The sequence below is a fragment of the Oratosquilla oratoria genome, chromosome 17, assembly GCF_046742065.1.
Source record: "Oratosquilla oratoria isolate Oo_2021 chromosome 17, ASM4674206v1, whole genome shotgun sequence".
Taxonomy (NCBI): Eukaryota; Metazoa; Arthropoda; class Malacostraca; order Stomatopoda; family Squillidae; genus Oratosquilla; species Oratosquilla oratoria.
Window position 1 is genome coordinate 12,543,999 of NC_134793.1, and position 24,303 is coordinate 12,568,301.

Sequence of the window (24,303 nt, forward strand, 5' to 3'; positions counted from 1 at the left end):
GTGGATAGTGAGAAGGATCTAGGGGTAATTATCAGTAATGATCTCAAATCATCTAAGCAGTGTATTTCAGCCTCTGAGAAAGCAAATAAGATTCTAGGACTGATTGCACAATCTTTTGACTTCAAAAGTTAATCTCTCATTAACAAGCTGTATAAATCCTTAATTCATCCACATTTGGAATATGCTGTTTCTGTATGGTCGCCGAATCTCATTAAAGACATTGACAGATTGGAAAAAGTACAAAGGCGAGCCACAAAACTGATTCCAAATATAAAAAAATAAATCGTATGAAAATTGACTAAAACATATAAATCCGTTTTCCCTAAAAAAGCGTAGACTCAGAGGGGACTTGATACAGGTATTTAAGATTCTAAAGGGGATTGACATCAAAAGTGACAAAATTCTTACACTTAATGAGAATCCGACAAGAAATGGTCTGAAACTGTCAGGAAAGAGATTTAATTTGGAAGTGGGTAGAAACAACTTCACCAACCATGTAGTTAATGAATGGAATAAACTTCCTGCAGAGGCAGTGCAATGTAGTTCAGTTCGAAGCTTTAAGATTCATTTAGATAAAACATTTAAGCAAGATTCTGACTGACATTTATTTCATATTGTTTATTTGTCTGTTTATATAATATTTGCTTGATTTCCATTTATTTGTCATTTATTATTATTTACTATTTACTGGTTTGTTTATTATTTAACTATACCTATGTATTATTTATTTTATTTATTATTATTTATATTATCATTTTTTTTTTTTTTTTTTTTTATCATTTATATATATTTTTTCACATCCGACCTAGTTATGGACCAAAAGGTCTCCTGTCGCCTTTGTGATCCTTTATGTTAAAAAGAAATAAAAAAATTTACCATTTTTTTTCCTCTACATCCAGTCCCACAACTGGGTACATTGATTGGAGGAACAAAAATCAGGTCGGAGGGGCTTTAACTTGACATCGTTGATTGGGCCAAATTCTTTGGGCCTACACCTCAAACAATTAGCTAAACTTTCCTATGGGGAAGGAGGGTGGGTTCTTTGCCCCTCCTGCCGCTTCCATTCATTGTTGGCCTACCTAAATCTATGACTCTGATGTACTGTCAGAGCATGCACCAGGAAAATTAAACAATTTCACACATCTGAGTTTAATTCAGTAATAAGAATCTATATATAATAATTTGAGTAACTAAAAATAATGACTTAGGTACAGTAAAACCAGTCTCGGCTACAGGTTGCACAAAATAAGATCATTAGATTCATGCTAAATTTACCTCAACGTAGTCATATTGGTATAGAAGAATTTAGCAAGGTAGGAATGTTATCTGTAAAATATTGTGTCCAGCAGCTGAAACTAAACCATGGTTACAATGTCGTTCATAATTCTGCTCCCTCATATGTGCGCTGTAATTTTATGTTATCTGCTAAGAACCGAACCCGGAACAGTCTCGGGTCTTTTATTGTATCTCATGCAGGTCCCTTCACCGAAAACAGCTTTCACTTCACAGGTGCTCAACTATGGAACACACTACCTGTGTTCATTAAGAAGTCAAATAGCAAGGTTACCTTCAAGAAAAAAGTCAAGGGTTACTATACGTCTCGGCTATGGACAGAGAACAGCCTTGATTTTATGTACTACTAGCTTAGTGAGGGATACCTGACTCCATGAGTAATACCATCCAAATCAGTGTTCACTAATAACTGTTCTGACCTCCCCCCTTTTTTTTGTCCTTCAGAAGTTTAGTTTAGTATAACAATGTTTGATGTTACAAATTGGTTTCCACCTTTGTTTTGTTAGTCATAGTATGGTATATGTCTCAGGTAGGGTCTAAGAACAGTTATGATCTGACCATAATACAAGCCTGGTGAATCAGGGCACCAGGCAACAAGGTAATTGGACTTTTTCCTCGTTCTCCTTGCTGTTTTACTCATACGAGTACTGGTCCCCTATACCCTACTTCTGGTGCTTCAGGTTATAATGTACTACTTCCTAGTGCTCATAATAATTGCCCACTCCATCCTGAGATACAGGTATATTTTAGAATTAATTAATAGGTGACCCTAGCTGCATTGTGGCATTCACTATAACATGTTGATACAGCTGTAGAATAATGTAGTATATTATTGATGGTACTACTCTGATATGGTACTCACTCATACCGTTTTGTTACCTTTTAACATTATTTTCTTGTTCTTTTGCTTAATGCAATGTTCCTTATTGTGATGGTTCTCAATTGTTTTTATCTCAATATCGTGTGCTTCGAACATTTTAGTAATATTAGCAAAACTATAACAATGTTTATGTGTCATATGTGTACTGACTGGTATTACTCATGATTGTCTCTGGTTCCCTTAACCCCCTATGTATGTTGTCTGTGTAACTTAGTGTAGAATAAAAATCTAATGAGGACCACAGTGGAAATAAGCGTACATGCTTTTTTGTGTTATCCTCGGCAATTTGCAATTATTATTTCGAACTATGTGTTCCTGTCATTATCTGCACTTCATGTATATTCATTCTTTGCCAAATAAAATTATTATAATCATTATTTCACTGCTGCTCAGCTACATATGTTAAGAGTTTTGTGACACACTACTTTCTAAGCAAGATTTTTACATTTGCATTCCATACAACAATTTAAATGAAATTCAAAATTTCTTGTTTCCCAGACAGCATTATCAACATCAATTGGTTCCTTCATTGTTGACTCAATGACTCTGGTTTTTCCATTTGACTCCACTGTTATAATACTTGTTGTCCTGAAAAAGAAAAGACCAAATTCATAAATACATATACCAAAGGATTTCCCCCCCTTACACGGGGGGTAGCCAAAAAGAAAAAGGTATAGAAACCACTCCCACCCATTCCATCCCCTACATATTCCTCCCCCCTCCTCCATCCCTTTCATCTTGGCACCTCCTGGATGACTGGCCATCCCTGCATCCTGTCCACTGCCCCGGGTCAGAAGCAGTACATACATATACCAAGGGTTTTTCCCCCTTACAAGGGAGGTAGCCTAAAAGGAAAAGGCATAAAATCATTTCCACCCATTCCATCCCTGAATACACTCCACACCCCTCCACCCTCCCTCTCATCTTAGCACCTCCTGGATGACGGGTCATCCCTGCACCCTGTCCACTGCCCTGGGTCAGAAGCAGTGTCGCAAGACACAGCACATCCACAGCAAGGCCGCTTCACTAAATCGGCGACCCACCCTCTCCGTCCCCCCATGCATAAAGGAGAAGATGGGGAGAAATCCCTTTGGGCTGCATCAGAAGCAGTGGCGCATAAAAATAACCATGTTCACCTAATTGTACTATATAGGAAAGGAGCAACATTCATTGGGTCCTCTCTCTTACTCTCCAAATTCATGTACAATTCCAATTTGTACTATATATTTTTATTCTATAATAAACTTCCATCTTTTCAGTACTTTATCACACAAGGAGAGCTGACAACCAGCTTAAGTTCCCCTTCAACTAACAAGTGACACAAATACAACCCTATGCACTACAAGATGATCTGGATAAAGTATGGGAATGGAGCCAGAAATACGAGATTAACTTCAACATCAAGAAATGTAGCATAATGGAATTTGGAAGAGGCAAAAACAGTTTCGGGAAAATATACAATTGGAAACAAAGAAGTAAAGAAAGTAAACTCAGGGAGGGACCTAGGGGTAATCATCTCAAGTGACTTGACACCTGACAAACATGTAAATAAATTATTCGGAGAGACTTACAACTTATTAAGACATTGGACATTAGTAAAGCTTTTGATGCTATCCCCCGCCACAACCTAACAAATAAAATATATAACACAGACATGCACAATAACACCAAAAGATGGCTGGCCAATTATCTGGCAGGCAGGAATGCTCATGTGTCATATAATGGCCAATCATCGCACATCAGAAACATTAAGAACGGAGTACCACAGGGCTCAGTTCTATCCCCCACATTATTTAATCTATACATGCATGACTTACCCACGCCAGACACCTCAGAAATACAAATCTCTTCCTACGCAGACGACATAACAATCACATGCACACATCGTAACACAGACAAAGCTGCAGAAATAATCCAGCCTTACCTTGACACACTCAACACATGGTTCATCACAAACAGACTCAAAATAGCTCCAACCAAATCTACAGCAACACTTCTCACCAACTGGACAAAAGAACACAAATACATACCTCATCTCTACATCAACAACACTCTAATACCACACACAAACACACCGAAAATTCTTGGTGTAACATACGATACATCCATGTCTTTCAAACAACACCACACAAACATAAAAAACAAATGCACACCTAGACTTAACGCACTTAAGTCAATCACAGGAACAACATTTGGACAAAACAAAGAAACTAATATAACAATATACAAACAATGCATACGCTCAGTGATGAATTATGCGAGTCCTGCATGGGCTCCTAATCTCAGTGAGACACACCACAACACCCTTCAAATCATACAAAACAAAGCCCTAAAAACAATTACAGGCTGCACAAATACATCACCTACAGACCATTTACACCATGAAACAAAAGTCCTCAAAGTCAAGGACCACCTCGACATGAGAGGCACACAAACACTTGCTGCAGCCACCACAAACACATCACACCCGCTACACTACATAGCAGAACACCCACACACACCAAGAAACATTAAAACTACACCCAAAGACCTTTATTACGCACAGATACTCTCTTCTCTTCCTCCACAACCACCAAATACCAGCCTCCGGAAACATATTCATAATCATATCACTCACCGCTCCATTAACACACTGAAAGACAACACACTGCTGCATGCCAGACCCCCTGATATCCACCCTTCTGAATCCTCTCTCCCACGTAAGGACAGAGTCCACTTGGCCAGACTGCGATGCGGTCACCACCCAGCACTTCTAAGCTACCAGAAGAGGCTGGACGACCGTGTTGTGAACAGCTGCCCAGGATGTAACACTTCACCCCATACCATACAACACATAATGGAAGACTGCATTATACACAATCATGCACGCAAACAACACAACATACACTCTATAAAGGATTTGTGGGAAAACCCAGTTTCGGCTGTGGCCTTCCTTGGGGAGACGGGACTGCTCGGACAGACAGTCTAGGGAACGACAACAACAACAACAACAACTTATTGAGAGCAATCAAAGTGGCCTTCAACTACATGGATGAAGAGATGGTTAAGAAAATAATTGCTACATTGATAAGACTGAAACTAGAATATGCTATATCAATGTGGGCACCAAGCACAAAGAAAAACACAAAGAAATTAGAAAGAATCTAAAGAGCGGCGACAAAGATGGCACCCACACTATCAAATTTGACATATAAACACAGATTGGAGAAATTATAGCTGTCAACATTGGAGCAGAGAAGGGAAAGAGGCGACCTGTTGACCATCTCCAGAATTATGAAAGGGATGGAAGTTCTCGATAGAGATGACCTATTGAAATGGGACAAGAGAGAAATAAGAGGACACGATAAGAAGCTAAAGAAGGACAGTTACAGAAGAGATCTGAAAAAGAACAGTTTCCCACACAGAGTGATCAATGTCTGGAACAAAATAAACAGTGAAACAATGAATGCCAGAACTATACACGAGTTCAAGAATAAATTAGATGTGGAGAGATACAAAAACGGGTCACAGCGAGCATAGCTCCCGTCCCGTAAAATACAACTAGGTAAATACAAACACAGTTTCTGGAACAAATGTATCTACTCTTGGAATAGCCTAGATAATATAGCCCAAACAAAACCCATAAATAAATTCAAAGTTAAGTATGAGAGATGAAGAAAAAGATATGGAACCCCATAAGTATAGCTCCTTTCCTGTATATTACAATTAGGTAGATAAATACAACACAGAAAGAGAGATCCATGGAGTGGCCCATGGAAAAGTATATGCATAACTTACTAATATAAATATATCTAACCTAGTGCCATAATTTGCTTCCTTGCCACAAACAAAAATGTTTCCCATTTCATTGACCATTTCTGGATGATGACCTCCACTTTGCTTGATCAACTCTGGGTCTGGGTGAGTGTTTTCTTTATCCTTCATCATTGAAAACAGTGAAGATACAAGTTCGCTCTCTTGCTTGACAGAACCATACTTGCCAATCACATCTTCAAATAATTTTTTACCCCTTTCCATTTTCTTGAAAGATGTACTCGGGTATGAATTTCCAAATGCATAAATTCCATGTGGCAAGGTGACAACATTTCTATCGCTATTATTATAATGAAGAGCTTTAACTTCCCCACAGTATTTTTCCAATGTCACTAATCTAAAGTCATTGTAAATAGCTTGAGAATTTGCTAAGTCATTCAAGTAGCCAAGACTTCCTTTACTTCCATTAAGGAAGTCTGTGACTAGATATCCTCTTCCCTGCACTTCTTTTAAATCTTTAAATTCTGATACTGGCTTAAGAATATTTAGTAAACATCCAATCCTCCCTTTATCTATAATCCCTAACCAAGTTCCACCTTCTCGGTCTGGCATAGCATCCATTCCTGAAAATAAATTTAAAAATAAATAAGTAAATATGAGTTGATAAATCAATAAATTAGTAAATATCACGTGAAATCATTACAAAGTCTGAACATTTGTTACATGTCAGCAAGAAAATACTTTAGCTAAATTAGTCCTTATCTTAAGAGTCATGAATGAAGAAGAAAATACAAATCTTTGCTTTACCAGCATAAATGCCTGAGGCCCATTTGTGTAGAGGTTTGGTTGGACGGGTGAAGAATTCATCGCGATTATTAACCAAAATAAGACTATACTCTCCATCTTTGGCACTTGGATTGGTAAAAATAAACAGTAGACACATGTTACTTTTTCTGAAAGAGAGAAATTAACTTAATGCTACATGTTTTAAGAACAAGAAAGGAATCCAACATTTCTTTCAGGAGAGATACCATTACAGTAGATAGAAATTGCAGTTAGAGAAAGAAAAAATTATCTACATATTCATTTCATAAAACCCTGTCCATTGCTATTATAAAAAAAATTAATTTCAAACCTGAAACCCTTCTTTAAGCATTCAAGAAATACATACAAATAACAGTATTACAAATGCAAGAGCATTTTGTATTAATATAAAGTTCAAAATATACAAGGAAATTTTAGAAATAAATTAATTGATTGACTGTTAACTCAAGTTTCTCTATGGGGCCCTACTGCCCCATGGCCTTAAAAATAGCAAAAATTCTCAAGCCTACTCAGGCCTTTACACAGATTTAACTACCCATAATAGGAAAAATTGGATGCTATTTATGCTGTTAAAGTGTGGGGGCTATTTCTATTTCACTGGAAAACGTAAGGAAAGAGGAGAGAAGTATCCAAATACCAGCTATTTTCATCTTTACAATAATAACAATCTATCTTTATCAAGGGCCTCTTCCCCTTTACAAGGTAGCCAGCCATTCCCATCCAACACCCATCTTGGCTCCTCATGGATGCAGGGTCATTCCTGTCTCCTGTCCACTACCTGGAGCAATGGAGCAAGACACAGCACACCCACAACAGGACTTTTTCATTTACACACCAACCCTCCTTCTTTGTCCCCTCATACAAAAAATATATAAGACAGGAAGAAATTCCTTTGGGTTATCAAATTATCATCCATGCACAACCATTCTCCACTCACACCTATCCCCACCCTCTCTCTTCACTATTCCACAGACATTTCCCTCCAGCTCAATGCCCCTTTCATCTTTCTTCACTTATTCTTTCCATGTTCCTAAACCATTCCAAAAATCTTTCAGCAGCCCTATCTGCCAGCTCCCTTCCCATCCCCATTTTCCTTCTTACCTCCTCACTTCTGACTATGCTATGACAATAATACATATACCAGAAGGCCTCTTCCCACTTTTAAGATAGGTGACCAGCCAAGGCATGCACCCATCCCACACCCATTTTTTCTCTCTTTTATCTTATATCCTTGTGGATGAAGGGGCATTTCTTTCTCCCACCCATTGCAGAGCCCAAGGAAAAATGGTTGATGCTAACAGAATAAGAAATCTTTGGCTATTCCTGAGGCAGTGCCTACCCCCTTAAGACTACACCTTCTGAAGGTGTTCAAAGACTTCAGAAACAGGCGACAAAGAGAGGGTCCTCTTGTACATCTGTCATGCAGGAGCAGTTCACGCATGAACATCATTTATCTCTGGCTTCAGGGATATTATATATCCAGTGTCTTCATGCCTGTAGAAGACCAGATTTCATGGCCTCAACAGAGTGTAACAATAAAAAAGGTACCCTATTCTACTAAGGGTTGAAAACCAACTCCAATAATTTTTTAGAATAGCTTACTGAACAACATTAGATGCAATGAAGATATATTTCCCCACTGCAATTTTTTCCTTGATAAGTTGTCTTTAATGTATCTTTCCTTGGTGTTATGTAAGAGTGTCTGTTTAGTCTTCAGCAGTGATCACGGAGTGATTTTATTATTATCATCATACATGGATGGGGTGGTGCGAGAGGTAAATGCAAGGGTAGTGGGCAAGGGTTTGGAGATGGTTAAAGAAAATGGAGAAAAGTGGGAGGTGAGCCAGCTGTTGTTTGTGGACGACACTGCACTTGTGGCAGGATCGGAGGAGGGATTGAGGAAGTTGGTGGCAGAGTTTGGGAGAGTATGTGATAGAAGAAAGCTAAAGATAAATGTGGGTAAAAGTAAGGTCATGAGATGTACAAGGGGTGAAAGTGGCAGTAGACTGGAAGTGAGCATTAAGGGAGAGCAACTGGAGGAAGTGGATACTTTTAGATACTTGGGTGCAAATGTGGCAGGAAAAGGTGGAGTGAAGGTGGAGGTAGGATATAGATTGAGAGAAGCGAGTAAATGCCTTGGTGGATTAATGAGTGTAATGAGGAATAGACATTTGGGAATGGATGCTAAGAGGAGACTGTATGAAGGAGTGATTGTGCCAACAGCACTGTATGGGGCAGAAACATGGAACATAAGAGAAGAAGAGAGAAGGAGTTTGAATGTATTTACCTAGTTGTATTTTGCGGGAAGGGGAGCTATGCTCGTGATGTCCCGCCTTTGTATCTTGCAGTGTCTAGTTTGTTTTTAAACTCATGAATGGTTTTTGCGCATACTATTTCATTGTCCAGTTTGTTCCAAGTGTCCAAAACTCTATGAGGAAAACTGTTTTTCTTCAGTTCTCTTCTATAGCTATGTTTTTTTATTTTCTTTCCATGTCCTCTTGTGTTTCTTTTGTCCCAGTTAAGTAAGTTCTCTCTATCGAGTACCTCTGTGCCTCTCATGATTCTGTAGATGGTCAATAGGTCACCTCTCTCTCTTCTTTGCTCCAGTGTCGGTAACTCCAGTTTAGCCAATCTCTCCTCGTATGATAGGTTTGCAAGTGCAGGTGCCATTTTTGTAGCTGCTCTTTGGATTCTTTCTATTTTCTTTATATTCTTTTTGGTACTGGGGGACCACAATGTCGCCGCATACTCTAATCTAGGCCTTATCAATGTAACCAATATTTTTTTTATCATGTCTTCGTCCAAGTATTTAAACGCCACTTTTATTGATCTTAGCAAGTTGTAAGTCTCCCCGACAATTTTGTTAATCTGTATATCATAGGACAAGTCGTTCGTGATAATTACTCCCAAATCTTTTTCGGATCCTACTTTCTTTACTTCTTTGGTTCCAATTGTATATTTTCCTGATATTCTGTTTTTGCTTTTTCCAAACTCCATTATGCTACACTTCTTAGTATTAAAGTCCACTTCCCATTTCTGACTCCAGTTCCATACCCTATTTAGGTCTTCTTGCAGTGCTTCACAGTCCTCACCAGTTTCTATTTTCCTTAGCAGTTTGGCGTCATCGGCAAAGAAGCTCATGTAGCAGTTCACGTCCTCGTCCATGTCATTCATATAGATAGCAAACATTATTGGTGCCAGCACAGATCCTTGCGGTACTCCACTGATCACCTCTTTCCAATCTGAATATTTTTCTCTGAGCACTACTCTCATCTTTCTACCAGTCAGAAAGTCCTCTATCCATTTTAGTAGATTTCCTTGTATTCCTCCTATGTGTTCCAGTTTTTTTAGTAGTTTTCTGTGTGGTACTTTGTCAAAGGCTTTTTGCAAGTCTAGGAATGCACAATCAGCCCATCCATTTCTTTCTTGCACTATGTCTATTAGTCTTGAGTAAAAGCATATTAAGTTTGTGGAGCATGATCTTCCTTGTCTGAATCCGAATTGTCTTGGGTTTAATATGTCATTGTCTTCCAGATGTTTTACCCATCTATTCTTGATTATTTTCTCACAAATTTTGGCTATGGTGCTTGTTAGTGATACTGGCCTATAGTTGGTGGGTTCTTCTTTGTTTCCTCCTTTGTATATTGGTACAATGTTAGCGTTTTTCCAGTCCTCGGGTATCTTTCCTTCTTTGAGTGAGCTGTTTATCAAGATGTGTATTTTGTCTGTTAGTTCTTCTTTGCACTCCTTTAGAATCCAATTTGCAATACCATCCGGGCCATGTGATTTTCTGACATCCAGCCTTGATAGATGTTCTGATATTTCCTTTAGTGATGCTGTAAACTCATTCATGAGGGGAGATTTCTTGTTTTTATCTATGTCACAATTTGGTATTTTCTCTCTGGTGAAAACAGATTTAAAGTGATTGTTCATGACTTCGGCCATCTCTAAATCTTCTGTGTATTCTATGTTTCCTTGGCATAGTTTCACCATTTCCTGTTTGTTTTTAAGTTTACCATTCACATACCGATAGAATAGTTTGGGTTGCTCTTTGCATTTGTCTATAATATCCTTCTCATGGTTCCTTTTTTCCTCTCTTCTCACATTAACATACTCATTTCTATAGTTAACATAAATTTGCCATTTGCTTTGTTTTTTGTCTTTTCTCCACTTTTTCCAAGCTTTGTCCCTTCTGTCTTTTGCCTCACTGCATCTTTTGTTGAACCAACATTTAATGTACTCTCTCTCTCGCTTTTGTCTTGGTACATGCCTGTTTACACCTTCATTGTAGTTTTCCATCAATATATTCCATTTCTCTTCCACTGTTGTTTCTTCCCTGTAAAATATTTCCCAGTTTGCATTCCGGAAGAATGTCTTTAGTTTTGTAAAGTCTGTTTTGTTGTACATCAGTCTTCCTTTCATATGCTTTTCGTTCCTCTCTATGTCTATTTCTTCCTTTAGTACAGTTTCGATGAGTACATGGTCACTCTTTCCAATTGGTGTCTCATACTGGATTTTATGCACTATTTCAGGTTCTGTTGTAAATATTAGATCTAGTTTCGATGGCTCTTCATTATTTCTGTACCTTGTGTTTTCATGGACCCATTGGGTCATTGTGTACTCCATGGTCATATCTAGCAGTACATTGCCCCACGAGTCATCTCCTCCTTGCACTGTCATGCTGTCCCAACAAATTTCTTTGCAATTGAAGTCCCCCATAATTACCAGATTACCCTTACCCATTAGTATCTCATTTAGTGATTTTCTTGTATCATCTAGCATTTTTGTATGTTTGTTTTCTTTCCAAGCGCTTGTTTTTGGAGGCACATAAGTCACCACAAACTTTCTACTTTTCATATTCTTGCCTTCGACTTTTATCATGATCAATTCAACATTGCCTTTGCCCTCTGCAATTTTTGTCACCTTTAGGTCTTTCTTGGCCAAGAACATGATTCCCCCTCCCTGTTTCTTGTCCCTGTTTTTTATCCAGTAGTTGTATAAACCTTGTCCGATAACAGTGGAAGGTATTTCACCTCTTAGTTTAGTCTCTACAATTCCCATTATGTCTGGTTTTGCTTCTAACAGATAATCATTGAGTTCGTTCAGTCCCGAAATTAGTCCGTCAATGTTGGTATAGGCCACTTTTAATTTTCTTCCTTCTCCCTGATGAGATGAGATGTCTGAGAAGAAGAGATGAGGTGTCTGAGAAGTATGATGGGGGTTACTAGGCTAGATAGAGTGAGAAATGAGGAGGTGAGGAGGAGAACAGGGGTGGAAAAGGAGCTGGGAGATAGGGTTGATGAAAGAATATTAGAATGGTTTGGACACATGGAAAGAATGAGTGAAGAAAGACTAGTAAAAGAGGTATGGAAGGCAGATGTGGAGGGAGTGAACATGAGGGGATGTCCTAGGATGAGGTGGATGGATGGGGTGAAAGGGGCTTTGGGGAAAAGGGGAATGTCTGTTGAGGAAGGACGGGAGAGAACAGAAGACAGGGGTGAATGGAGAATGGTTGTATATGGATGATGTTGTGATTGCATGAGGTGGTGAGGTAGTATGTGTGAGCAAATTTTGACACAGCCCGAAGGGATTTCTCCCCGTCCTCTCCTTTTATGCATGGGGGGTTGCCGACTTAATGAAGCGGCCTTGCTGTGGATGTGCTGTGTCTTGCGACACTGCTTCTGACCCAGGGCAGTGGACAAGGTGCAGGGATGACCCGTCATCCAGGAGGTGCTCAGATAAGAAGGAGGGTGGAGGGGTGTGGAGTGTATTCAGGGATGGAATGGGTGGAAATGATTTTATGCCTTTCCCTTTTGGCTACCTCCCTTGTAAGGGGGAAAAAGCTTTGGTATATGCATGTATCATCATTATTATTAATATTAATGAACGTCCCAGTGGAGCTAGCCGATTTAGGGACTGGCTCATAATTCATGGAGGGATTTTGGAAAAGGGTTCTATCTGTGATGCCATTTTGCCCATGTAGGGGTGCTAACTGAGATGCGGTGGGCTTGTATCAATGAGTGATTTACTTTCGCCATATATATTCAGTTATCAGAATATGTTAGGTTGAGCTTACAGAAAGGAGATAAATATGAATGTGGGAGGTTTGGTGATAAGTTTGAAATATACAGTAAAGGAGCTATATTTGTGAGGTCTAATTTTTTTATTGTGGTTGATAAGGTGTATGGATGTATTTACCCATTTGTAATATATGGGGTTGGATGTATACTCATGGGGTCCTGTCTGTATACCTCCAATAAATTTATCAATGGTGTCTGCATGAATTGTTTCTTCTAAATTGTTCCACAAATTAACACTTCTATGCTTCTTAACATGTCAAACAATCTCGCTTCTTTAGTTTTTTGCTATGTCCTCTTGGTGTTCTTTCATCTTTTATTAACAGTTCCTCTGTCAACTTTTTCCATCCCTTTCTGCCAAAGACCTTTTTCTATCAACATCTATTTCTTATACTTTTTCACACATTGAGGTGACAATCTGCAACTACTCCCTTTTTCCTATTTTCAACCAGTAACTTACAAACAGGGAAAAAAATAATAATAATAAATCCTAGAAAGACCACTGACAGTTGCTGTGGGGTTGTGGGTTTTCCACTTATTGAAAAATGCAGCAACAGTTACTGAATTCTCCTTGTTCTTCTAATGTGGGCAATTCCAGTTTTTCTAGTCTTTCATTACATGTCTTACCCACTAGGTTTGGGATTATTCTGGTTGCCACCCTTTCCATTATCTCAAATTTTCTTACCTTCCTTTTTATGTAATGACCATAACTCTGCTGAATATCCCAGTTTGGGGTAGATCAGATTTTTCAAAATGAAATGTCACTATTATGTTCTTGAACAATTTATTACCTCTCTTCTTATTGTCTTTATATGTATATGTGTGCTTATTAAGAAAGGAAAAGAGTGAGTGATTGAGGAAGAACAGTGTGAATTTACAAAAGAATGAGGCTGCATCAATCAAGTATTTGTGGTAAGGGGTGTGTGAGAAGTATATCTATAAAATGGTTTGGTTTCAACCTCACAGCTAGATTCATATGAAAATGTACAAAATTATAAAAATTATAACCTCACCCAGGGCAGTGGGCAAGATGCAGGGATGACCCATCATCCAGAAGGAGCCAAGAAAAGAGGGAGGGGTGGTGAAAGGAAGTGGAGTATGTGGGGATGAAATGGATGGGAGTGGATTTATGCCTTTGACTTTGGCTACCTCCCTTGTAAGGGGGAAAAAGACCTTGGTATATGTATGTATAGAAATTAACTTCAAACTAGCTATACACTTATACACTATGACATGCTCAAGCAATTTGTTATTCTTATCCATGAATAGGCAGAGGCAAATCTAAATCAAGTTACTGTGAAGTTGGAAGTGCTTCATACATTGTACTTGCTTGAACAATGGTTGTTGCCTCAAGTTTCATTCAATTGATACTCAAAGCCCCTAACTGGCAAGTAACAGTACTCAGACCTTCCCATACACTTCTCTGGGACAAAAACTCAGACTACTATTTAATGTACAAGTGTGGGATGGGACTCTTTCTAATATCACCAGCCTACATTAGTAGAAGGGGAGAAGTTGCCTACTGTGAAGACTACTCTTATGTAAAAACAAGGAAGATATGCTGTCATAGTTGACCGAGTGCCAGGCTCTCAATGCTGCACTCTCAGATGGAGATGAGGGTGCTGACAGGTTCTGAAGATGGGGAGCATGGTGCACATTATTGGTCCCAAGTGAATTTATTCAACTGACAGAAAACACCAGTCATTTAATCCCTCCCATACCAGGTGGAATTTCTAGTTTAATTTTGGCTACCTCCTGTGCAGTGATGGCATTAAACCTATCAAAATCAACCTTTCCATTTTGATTCATGACTCAAGTATTTGTTATGGTTACCATCAGATGATTTTACTCAGCCAAGGGAAACCCTGCATAGTGAAGAGGCCAAGGGTTCAATGAAACTCATCTTCTTTGGCCCATAGATGATGGTGATCACTTTCATATTTTTCCTGTCTATTGCCAAACAATTATATTCATTTAACAAATACTTCCCACTATTTATTGTTATATATGGTCTACCTAAATGAATTAGTTCCTGATTGTGACTATTCTTCCCAGGGTATTAAAAAAAAAAATAATAATTCATCAGACATAAATCCCTTCTCTATGGGTTCAATCTATTTTATTTATTTTAGAAGAGTGCACCAAATCATCAAGTCATTATATTCCAAGTCTTGGCTGTCTCAATTGAATATCTGGATAGTATTGGGTGTAGCTAGCTGTGCTATTTTAATGGTACCCATATGGGGTACCATTTTCACAAGTTTGATGCAATCAACATTTTTAAAGACTTACTGAGATCCCTATAGATCAGAATCATGCAGCATAACTGGAGACTCATTTCAACTCTCAAAAAGAATGCTGAACAATTTTAACTTCTATTATCCTTCCATTCTGCTATGTTTCTTTAGCACCCCCATAATTCCAACTCCTCAATGTAATATTGTCTCCAAGAATAGAAACACTAGTTATTACTGACAAAATACTAATACTGTAGATAGCCTGAAAGGGAACTGGCAGACAGGATAGACCAGAGAATATTGGGATGGCTTGGGTACATGGTGTGAAAAAAGACTAACAAAAGAGTTGGAGGGCAGAGGTGGATGAGGTGAAATTGAAGGGAGGACTGAGAATGGGGTGAAGGAGGCTTTGAGTAAAAGGAAGATCTGTTGAATAGGGAGAAGAGAGGGCAAGAAATAAGCATGAGTGGAGAATGATTGTGAATGGCTGATACTGACACTGCCTGAAGGGATTTGTCCTTGTCTTCTGTATTTACTCACGAGTGGATAAGTGGGGAGGGTTACCATTTAACTGAAGCAATGAGAGTAAATGAGCTTTGACTGTTGGGCCCTGCTGTGGAAGTGCTACACCTTACTGCATTGCTTCTGATCCAGGCAGTGTATGGGGTTTGGGATGACCTTTCATCCAAAAGGAGTGAAGAAAAAAAAATGTGGGTGGGTAGTGTGGGTGTGAGTCTTTGTTAGTGAACTCCCTTATGAAGGGGAAGAAACCTTTTGGTATATAGATAGACATGGCTATAGTATAATGTGTTTCATGAGAAAATAAAACTGTCATTGGCACTTCCTTCCACATCTGTCCAGATTCATGTATTCATGTTCTATTAATAATTACAATTGTTGTTTTATTTTAAATGATTAGACACCTACACCAATTGTCTTTGGGTCCTTTCAGGAAGAAATGTTGTCGGTGTTGTATAAGTGTAGGAATGCTTCTACGTCACCCACTGGTGGGAGGAATTGGACTGGAGCAGTCAATAGCTGTTACTCTTTTAGTCTTTATGTGCAAAAGTGGAGGAACGATACATGAAGCTAACAGCCCACTTTGGAGACTGAATGTGTACTTCTGGATAAAAAATGGAAATGTTAACAAACTATGAAGACAAGTGATGTAAAGACAATTCTCTCCAACACCTACATCATATGACCACCACATACACACTGCATTTTTTTTTTTTTTATAAAGAAAAAATTACATTCATTGTTGACCAGACATAACCTAACCAAGAGCCTGTCCCCATACATCCCATATATATTCAGCAGGATACCAGAAATGGGTTTCCAGAGAACGTATATATCCATGAAAACAGTGCAAAGCCAACTTTACAGATTACTTAATTATCTGCATTTCCTTAAACATTCAATCTTAAAAGTTAACCATGCAATTCTAAGAAATTATTCTGAATGAAATTAACCTGATTCTATTACCAGCTGAAGTGCATCATCAAGACATATTAATCTACATACATAATTTTATTTATTTATTATTTATTTTCTTATTCTAGGATTTATTAAACATGGAAACTAGATTTTTACCGTATTAATTGATGTTGGCATAATTTTAGCATAATTTATAATTACTTCTTGAAATCTGACTATTACAGCCATTCATCAGTATTTGTGGAACAAATATTTAAGTTATATAAATATATATATGTTACAAAATTATATAAATATTCGAACTAGTCAAACAGTAACAACTTATTCATTTTCCAGTATCATGTTACCCTTTTCCAGACTTCCTATAAGTAGACTATATTTCAATAGCTTTCAATGTTTATTCCACAAAGGAAGATTTCTGACTTGAGAGTAAAATTTCACCTCTTAATCGAGAGATCGCTTCTGCGTACTTCGCTTTTCGTACGTGAACATTTCCATGTCATGTGACTCGAAAAGTGGGTAAGGTAAAAGTTGCAATATTAAAAAATGTAGTCACACCTGTGCAGTTTCGTCTAATTCCGACGGTAACCTCTATTATACGATGTCTGGTTTGATGTATACAGTCAGTGTAGACATAGTTTCCTGACTTTGAACGCTTATAGCCTACCCAACGTCACCATAACTTAGCCCTATTCCTTATCGTAAACAAACAATTACGTTGTCTGATACCCTCCATACCAAGGTCTAAGTAAACATTCTTGCTCCATACAAGCTTGGTCTCGCCCATATATTTTCTCGAATTTTAGTATACATGAACGAAAGTACGTTCGTTGAACCGTGTCTCTTATTCTCCATCTGCCATATCTAGATTTAAATTAGTATGTGGTGTTAGCTAGGCTATATCATCTACCAAGCTGTTTCATAGTTCAGTCAATCCATCTCGGCGTTTAATTTATACACCTCTCCACCACAAGAATCGATTTGCACGAAGTGACTTACCAAGAGGTAGCCTAGTTGGTAAGTCACTGCCGCACTTGTCATGAGGATGCCGGGTTCGAGTCCTAGGCAGTACCACATTTCAATTTCAGCATGCTGGCCTTTGATGGCTTAGAATTAAAGTGCATTGTGGTTGTTAATATATATATATATATATATATATATATATATATTGCGGGGGGGGTAAACTATGTATGAGTGGGAAGCGAGCGAAGCGACCCGAATCAGTTGGGGGATTTGAAATGTGAATAATTTTAGAAGTATTTTGAAGCTATTTGCAAAGGTATATTGAGAAATTTGTCAATAAATTAGATTGCAATGGTAAAAAACTTTATACACATGCACATACATGGCTCTTCCTGAAAAGTAGAATACAAGTATGGCAAAAAGTAAAACTCCCGCTTCAAGTTTTTCCATCCCTCTTTCCCAGCGTTACGCTACAGCATCGTACGAGATCACCTCGACCAATCAGCATTCATTGCCATCGTGACGCCATCGCACGATACTCTAACTGAAACTGACGAAAGCCAATTGCGCTCCAACACCACCATGACGCTGTCATATGAATACTTACAGGTCCGGTTCGGCCTTCGGACAGTGTCAATTAAATCCGAAACACGTTAGATATATATTGAAAGGAGGGTCGGTTTAAAAAAAAAAATCGAGCAAATAGTTCTAACAATGGGATGTTAAGAGCAAAAATTTGGGGTGAGGGGGTTAACCCCCCCCCCCTGGATCCGCCAGTGACTTTCAGCAACAACAACACTACATACTAGTGATCGGGTGGGACTCATCGAACCCTGAAAAGTACAATGACATCACAAAGCATCATGTATCTTTGTGAATATGAAATAATTTCAATAATTCAGGTTTGGATATTTCAGGTAACTGTTAAGTTGCAACTTACCATGGCCTAGGGGCCACTTGGTTATTTTCTTTGTCTTTGTTCTGGTTAATGACGGTAATGTGTGCGACGACTTCGGGCGTGGCATGGGGGATAAGTATAGGAATGGAGAGAAGGATAGAGGTACGTGTTAAGGGGAATGGTTCTTTCATAGAATCCCTTCATTGGTTTAACACACGCTTCGTCGTATAAGCACTACACACGATAGGGTATATATGAGGTCTGTGATTGGGGTAAATTCATATCACTTTCCAGTCATGAATCACTAACACTTCTGGTCAGTTTCATCTCTTGTCTTGGACTTGGCTGCCTTATAGGGGCCCCTCTTGGCGCTGAACGCTTAGTGACCTCTGACCTCTCGTTGCCAAGGGTCTATGGGAGGTACAACGTCACTTTAACTGAAGTGAAAATGTTGCACAATACATATATAATACCCATACATGGGAACTAGAGATGGGTAATGCACCAGAACCAATTCTCAAAACGGAGAAGTCACCAAGTGGTAACCAAAAAGATTAATAATAAAATTAAATATCGGTAACGCGACATTCCTGAGAGGGGGTAGTCAACCATACTTGGTTAAGTACGTTGTCGATTCCTTTACCTAATGCTTTATGTAATGTTTTCGTATATATAAAAAAAAAATGGTAGGCCACTCTATCTAAATGGAAAAAGTAAGGCTGTATAATTTGCTATGCATGTTTTCATATACTAAGCTTCTAGAATACAAATTTCATACAGCTTTATATACTTAATTGCCGTATTTCAATTTAAATCCTAATTCTACAGCTATCATTTCACTAAATTAACTGAGGTCGTAGCCACAGATGTCTATATTTGTAATGATAGCTTGTTTACTCTAAAATATGCCTCTCGGGATTTATTCCCGAAACCCTTCGGGCGGCAAAAGAGCACGTCTGATTACAATTGTGCATTGTCAATCAGGGATTGCCTTAATCTAACTGCCTTTCGAGCTTCTTGTTTCATAGGACGTACTGAAGGTGTCTCATCCTCACCAATTGATTCTTCATCATGGGAATGAATTTCCAAGGGAACTAATTTGTCCAGTGTTCTTCTACTAATCATCCCTTTGCATAACACATGTACAATGCGTACATTATCTTCTTCATCTTGGTATAGTTTAACAATACGTCCTAATGGCCACTCGTGTTGTGATCCAAGCGTCTCCACTATCACCACTTCTCCCACCTTGGGTGATTTCATTTGCATTGGTTTCGAGGAGCCATGATGTTTTTCTCTCAGAGAAGTCAAGTAATCCTTTTTCCAAATTCTTTCAAAATGTTTGATAACTGATGATAGACAACTGTGTCTTGCAATTAAATTGTGTATGTCTCAAGAAATCAGGTTCAGATGTATCCGACGTTACCAGTGGTGGATAGGGATTTATGGTTCTTCCATACAAAAGGTGATTAGGAGTCAAGGATTCTACGGGTCCTTCTTCGTTGAGGTAGGTTGATGGGCGATTGTTCAACCACGTTTGTACTTCCCACAGAATTGTTTCCAACTCTTCCCAAGTCACTCTCTTCTTACACAAGACCTTCTTCAGGCATGATTTGGTTAAACTGATTGTGCGTTCATAAAAGCCTCCCATGCACTGTGCTCTGGGGTCTATGAATTTCCATGTTGCTATTTCCTGTCATATATTCGGAGACGTTAGTGTGGTCTGACATCTTGAAGAACTTTGCTCCAGCAACAAAATTGGACCTATTGTCCGAAATTAGTGTTCTCGTGAATGAATACATCGCACAAAATCTCCGAAAGAGGTTCAGAAATGTCAGAGCCGACATATCTGAGGCAAACTCTAAATTCACCAGTCTAGTTGCTGTGCATGTGAATAAACACATGTAATATTTGGGGGGGGTTCCATCCTTGTGAGTGTGAGTGTGATAGGTCCTAAATAATATATTCCTATGTGAAGGAAAGGACGTTCAATTGTCACACGCTCAACAAGCAATGGAGGTGGACTTGGATATTCAAACTTTCTGCCCTCAACTCCCTTACAAGTCACACAACGACCCAGTATGGTCTTGATGGTTTGACGGCACTTTGGCTTCCAATAATACATTCTAACATGTAACATTGTTTCTTGAATGCCTTCATGCAGGCACCTTTCATGAGCATGGGTGATATGCAAAAGGAGCTAAGATGATTAAAAAAAAAAAAAAGTGGGGTGGGTAGTGTAGGTTTGAGTCTTGGTTGGCTAACTCCCTTATGAAGGGGAAACCTTTTAGTATATACTGTAGATAGATATGGCTTGAGTATGTGTTTCACAAAAGGAAATAAAATTGTCATTGGTACTCCCTCTCACATCTGTCCAGATTCATGTCTTCATGTCATATCGATAATTACAATTGTTGTTTTCATTTGAGATGATTAGAAACCTACACCAATTGTCTTTGGGTCTTTTCAGGAAGAAATGTTGTGTTATATAAGTGTAGGAATGCTTTTATGTCATCTGCTTGTGGGAGGAATTGGACTGGAGCAGTCAATAGCTGTTAGCTCTGTAGGTACAAAAGTGAAGGAACAATAAATGAAGCTTATAGGAGATCCACCACGGCCCACTTTGGAGGCTGAATGTGCACCTCTGGTTAAAGATGGAAATGTTAACAAAATATGAAGATATGTGATGTAGAGACGATTCTCTCCAACTTCTGCCTTATATGACCACCACATGCACTCTGCATTTGTTTCATTTAAAGAAAAAATATATTCATTGTTAACCAAACATAACCTATCCCATAAGCCTGTCCCCATATATCCCATATGAATGGACCCAAGGGATAGTTTACTAATGATTATATATATTCAGCAGGATACCAGAAATGGGTTTCCAGAAAACATGTATATACATGAAAACAGTGCAAAGCCAACTTTACAAGTTACATTATCCGCATTCCCTTAACAATTTAATCTTAAAAGTTGACCATGCAATTCTAAGAAATTATTCTGAATAAAATTAACCTGATTTTATTGTCGGCTGGAATGCATTATCACGACATATTAATCTACATACATACTTTTATTTATTTACTTTTTATGTATTTTCTTTTGCTAGGACTTGTTAAACACAGAAACTAGATTTTTACCATATAATCGGTGTTGGCATAGTTTTATCGCAATGTACAGTTAACAGTACTTGTGGAACAAATCTTTAACAGGTTGTATTTTTTTTTACATGTTCAGAACCTTTGTACAGACATGGGACTCGGGAAGAGCCTTCATTTGGTCAAGCGAGTAATACATCTTTCCAACCGAATGGTACAAAATAACAGTCGAACTAGTCCAACAGTAACAACTCAATTAATTTTTTCCCAGTTTCATGTTCCCTCGACTAAACTTCTTAAAAGTAGACTATATTTCAATAGTTTTCAGTGTTTATCCCACAAAGGAAGATTTCTGACTTGATGGTGAAATTTCACCTCTAAATCGAGAGATCCCTACTGCGTACTTCCAGTGGCGATTCTAAGACTTTGAAAGTGGGAGGGCCAGCTGAAAAACAGGGGCGGAGGGGGCATGGCACTGCGTGTGACGCCGTGACGCGGTCGGTACCGCAGTAGTATTTACCAAGGTATATACATATACATATATATATACATATACATATATATATATATATATATATATATATATATATATATATATATATATATATATATATATATATATATATATATATATACATTACATATATATATAAATATATATATACATATATATATATATACATATATATATATACATATATATATACATACATATACATATGTATATATACATATATATATATATATATATATATATATATACATGATTTAACAATAGGGCATGCAAAAAACTGGGGGGCCAGCTGAAAAACTGGGGGGGGGGGGCATGGCCCTGCCTAGAATCGCCACTGCGTACTTCGCTCGTCGAACTTTAACATTTTTAGGTCTCGTGAGCGTCGAACACTAGGTAAGGTAAAAGTTACAATATTAAAAAAATGTAGTCAGACCTGTGCGATTTGTCTAATTCCGACGGTAACTTCTATCATACGATGTCTGGTTCGATGTATAAGGTCAGTGTAGACATATAGTTTCCTGACTTTGATAGTAGTGGAAAAGTTGTTGGCAAATCAGCTAATATCCAACGTCACCATCGCTAAGCCTTACTCCTTATCAGTGCCGGCACTCTAAAATATCATATATAGCCAAGACTTGCCTCCGAAAATTCCCAAAATAGGCTCATATATTCCAAGGTTTACAAATATTGTAAATTAATGCTACTGAAACGTTGATTCTGGCATATTCCTTACCTGAATATTGAACTTATAAAGAACTATTGGGAAGTACAGGAAGAGGCTCTTCGTCGGGATGCAGAGTTGCCACTTCTCTCTGCTTCCTGGCAGCTTCTCTGCTAATGTAGAGCTGGTGGCAGTGCCCACATCTTTTATTAGTGATGTCGAAGGCTCCCACTGGTTGCAAGTTGTTTCCTGTCGTGCAATTGCTTGCTTAGCTAGAAGTCTGCAACAGTGTGATAGACGCCAGATTTCTTTCATCTCGGGCATGAAGGGACAACTCTCAAAAGGTCCTTCAGCTAGGCACTTCACTTCGTGCATGAAGGGACAACTCTGAAAGGGCCTTCAGACAGGCACTCGGGGACATCGCTCGCCAGGCACCCCTCTATTGGTCATACGTCTGGAAAATGTCAAGGTGCCGTACAGAATCCAATAAACTTGCAGTTGAAGCGAGACGTGCGGACGGGTGGACGACTAGGAAAACTCACGACGTGAGGACCGGGACCAAACGATCTTCACATTGATATATATATATATTTTCTTTTTGGCAACCCTCAAAAGTGACACCATTTCATACATGACCTATTTTTCTTACTGGCAACTCCCTCGCAGGGAACGCCCCTTTTTGCTTTCTGTAAGTTTTAGCTAGGAACATCTGGCAACCTCCGGAGTTTTCCTCTGGACTTACAGCAGTTTTGTAGAGATAAAAAATTACCATTAGTGTTCAAACGAACCCGCCTTTGTCCATCCTGAATGGGCATCCAACAACAGTTGACACATGAAGGCTGTTCGTTTAGTTTTGATAATGTTAAAGTTGAGAAAATACTCGTTCAACGCATGCAGACGACTGGGGTAGAAGCAGTAAACAGCACATGAAGTTAGAGAGGAGGCAGAATTTCTGGTGGTTCTGCAGTTCATGCCAGAAATTAGTTGCCGAGTCACTCATATTTTTCAGTGATTCCTTGAAATGTAACAAATCTTTCCTTTCATCCTGTAGGTCTTCTAAGTCTTCTTCTTTAATCAGTGTATGAAACTTGACCGTCAATTTCACAATAGTGTAGTGATACAGAAACATCTGTACATTCATCTATGATTAAAGAAAACTTATTTTCTTTGCAAATTTTCACAACTGACGCACTTTCTTCCCATGCATTTCCATCCTGTAATATTTAAGAAGATTTTTTTTTTTTTTTTTTCGTTTTCATGCCTTAAAGAATTTCACAATCCGGGGCCATTTTCTTTATAACTTCCACTAAATGATCACCTTGTGCAAAAGAGACTCCATGTTCTGTTATATATCCTTCTATAAGCAATTCCGCCTTTGCTATCTTATCTTCAAGCTTTTCTGATTCTGTGGGCTTAAAATACTGCTGAATGTTAACAATGTGTGCCTTTGCTTCAAAACACTTTGTGTTTTAAAGGAAACTTTATGGTTCATCAGGGTAGATTTATTACAGTTTTTGTTTCCAGTCACACACACAACAAAATGCACCATTCTTGTCCGTTGGGTCTGGTTTTACCCAGTCTTTCAGTTCAGGGTCTTCCAGCCACTCAGGATTAAACGACCGCTGGTACATTTTTTTTTCTTTGGTGGGGTATTACCGCCA

General features: G+C 38.5%; 1 protein-coding gene across 6 annotated transcripts; it reads right to left on the reverse strand.

The window, feature by feature from the left end:
- Positions 1-2,260: 2,260 nt before the first annotated feature.
- On the reverse strand, positions 2,261-23,132 carry Tango2 (transport and golgi organization 2). 6 transcript variants are annotated; one of them, XM_076200444.1, is made up of 4 exons: positions 22,715-23,132; positions 6,734-6,879; positions 5,970-6,549; positions 2,261-2,761 (listed from the first exon to the last, which is right to left on the reverse strand). In XM_076200444.1, the coding sequence occupies exons 2-4, from the start codon at positions 6,867-6,869 to the stop codon at positions 2,602-2,604; spliced, it is 876 nt and encodes a 291-aa protein (XP_076056559.1). In that variant the 5' UTR covers positions 6,870-6,879; positions 22,715-23,132; the 3' UTR covers positions 2,261-2,601. The 6 variants fall into 6 exon arrangements, with proteins under 6 accessions (XP_076056559.1, XP_076056562.1, XP_076056560.1 ...); XM_076200447.1 differs by lacking the exon at positions 22,715-23,132 and adding an exon at positions 22,415-22,549; XM_076200445.1 differs by lacking the exon at positions 22,715-23,132 and adding an exon at positions 17,061-17,219.
- Between the last annotated feature and the right edge of the window lie 1,171 nt (positions 23,133-24,303).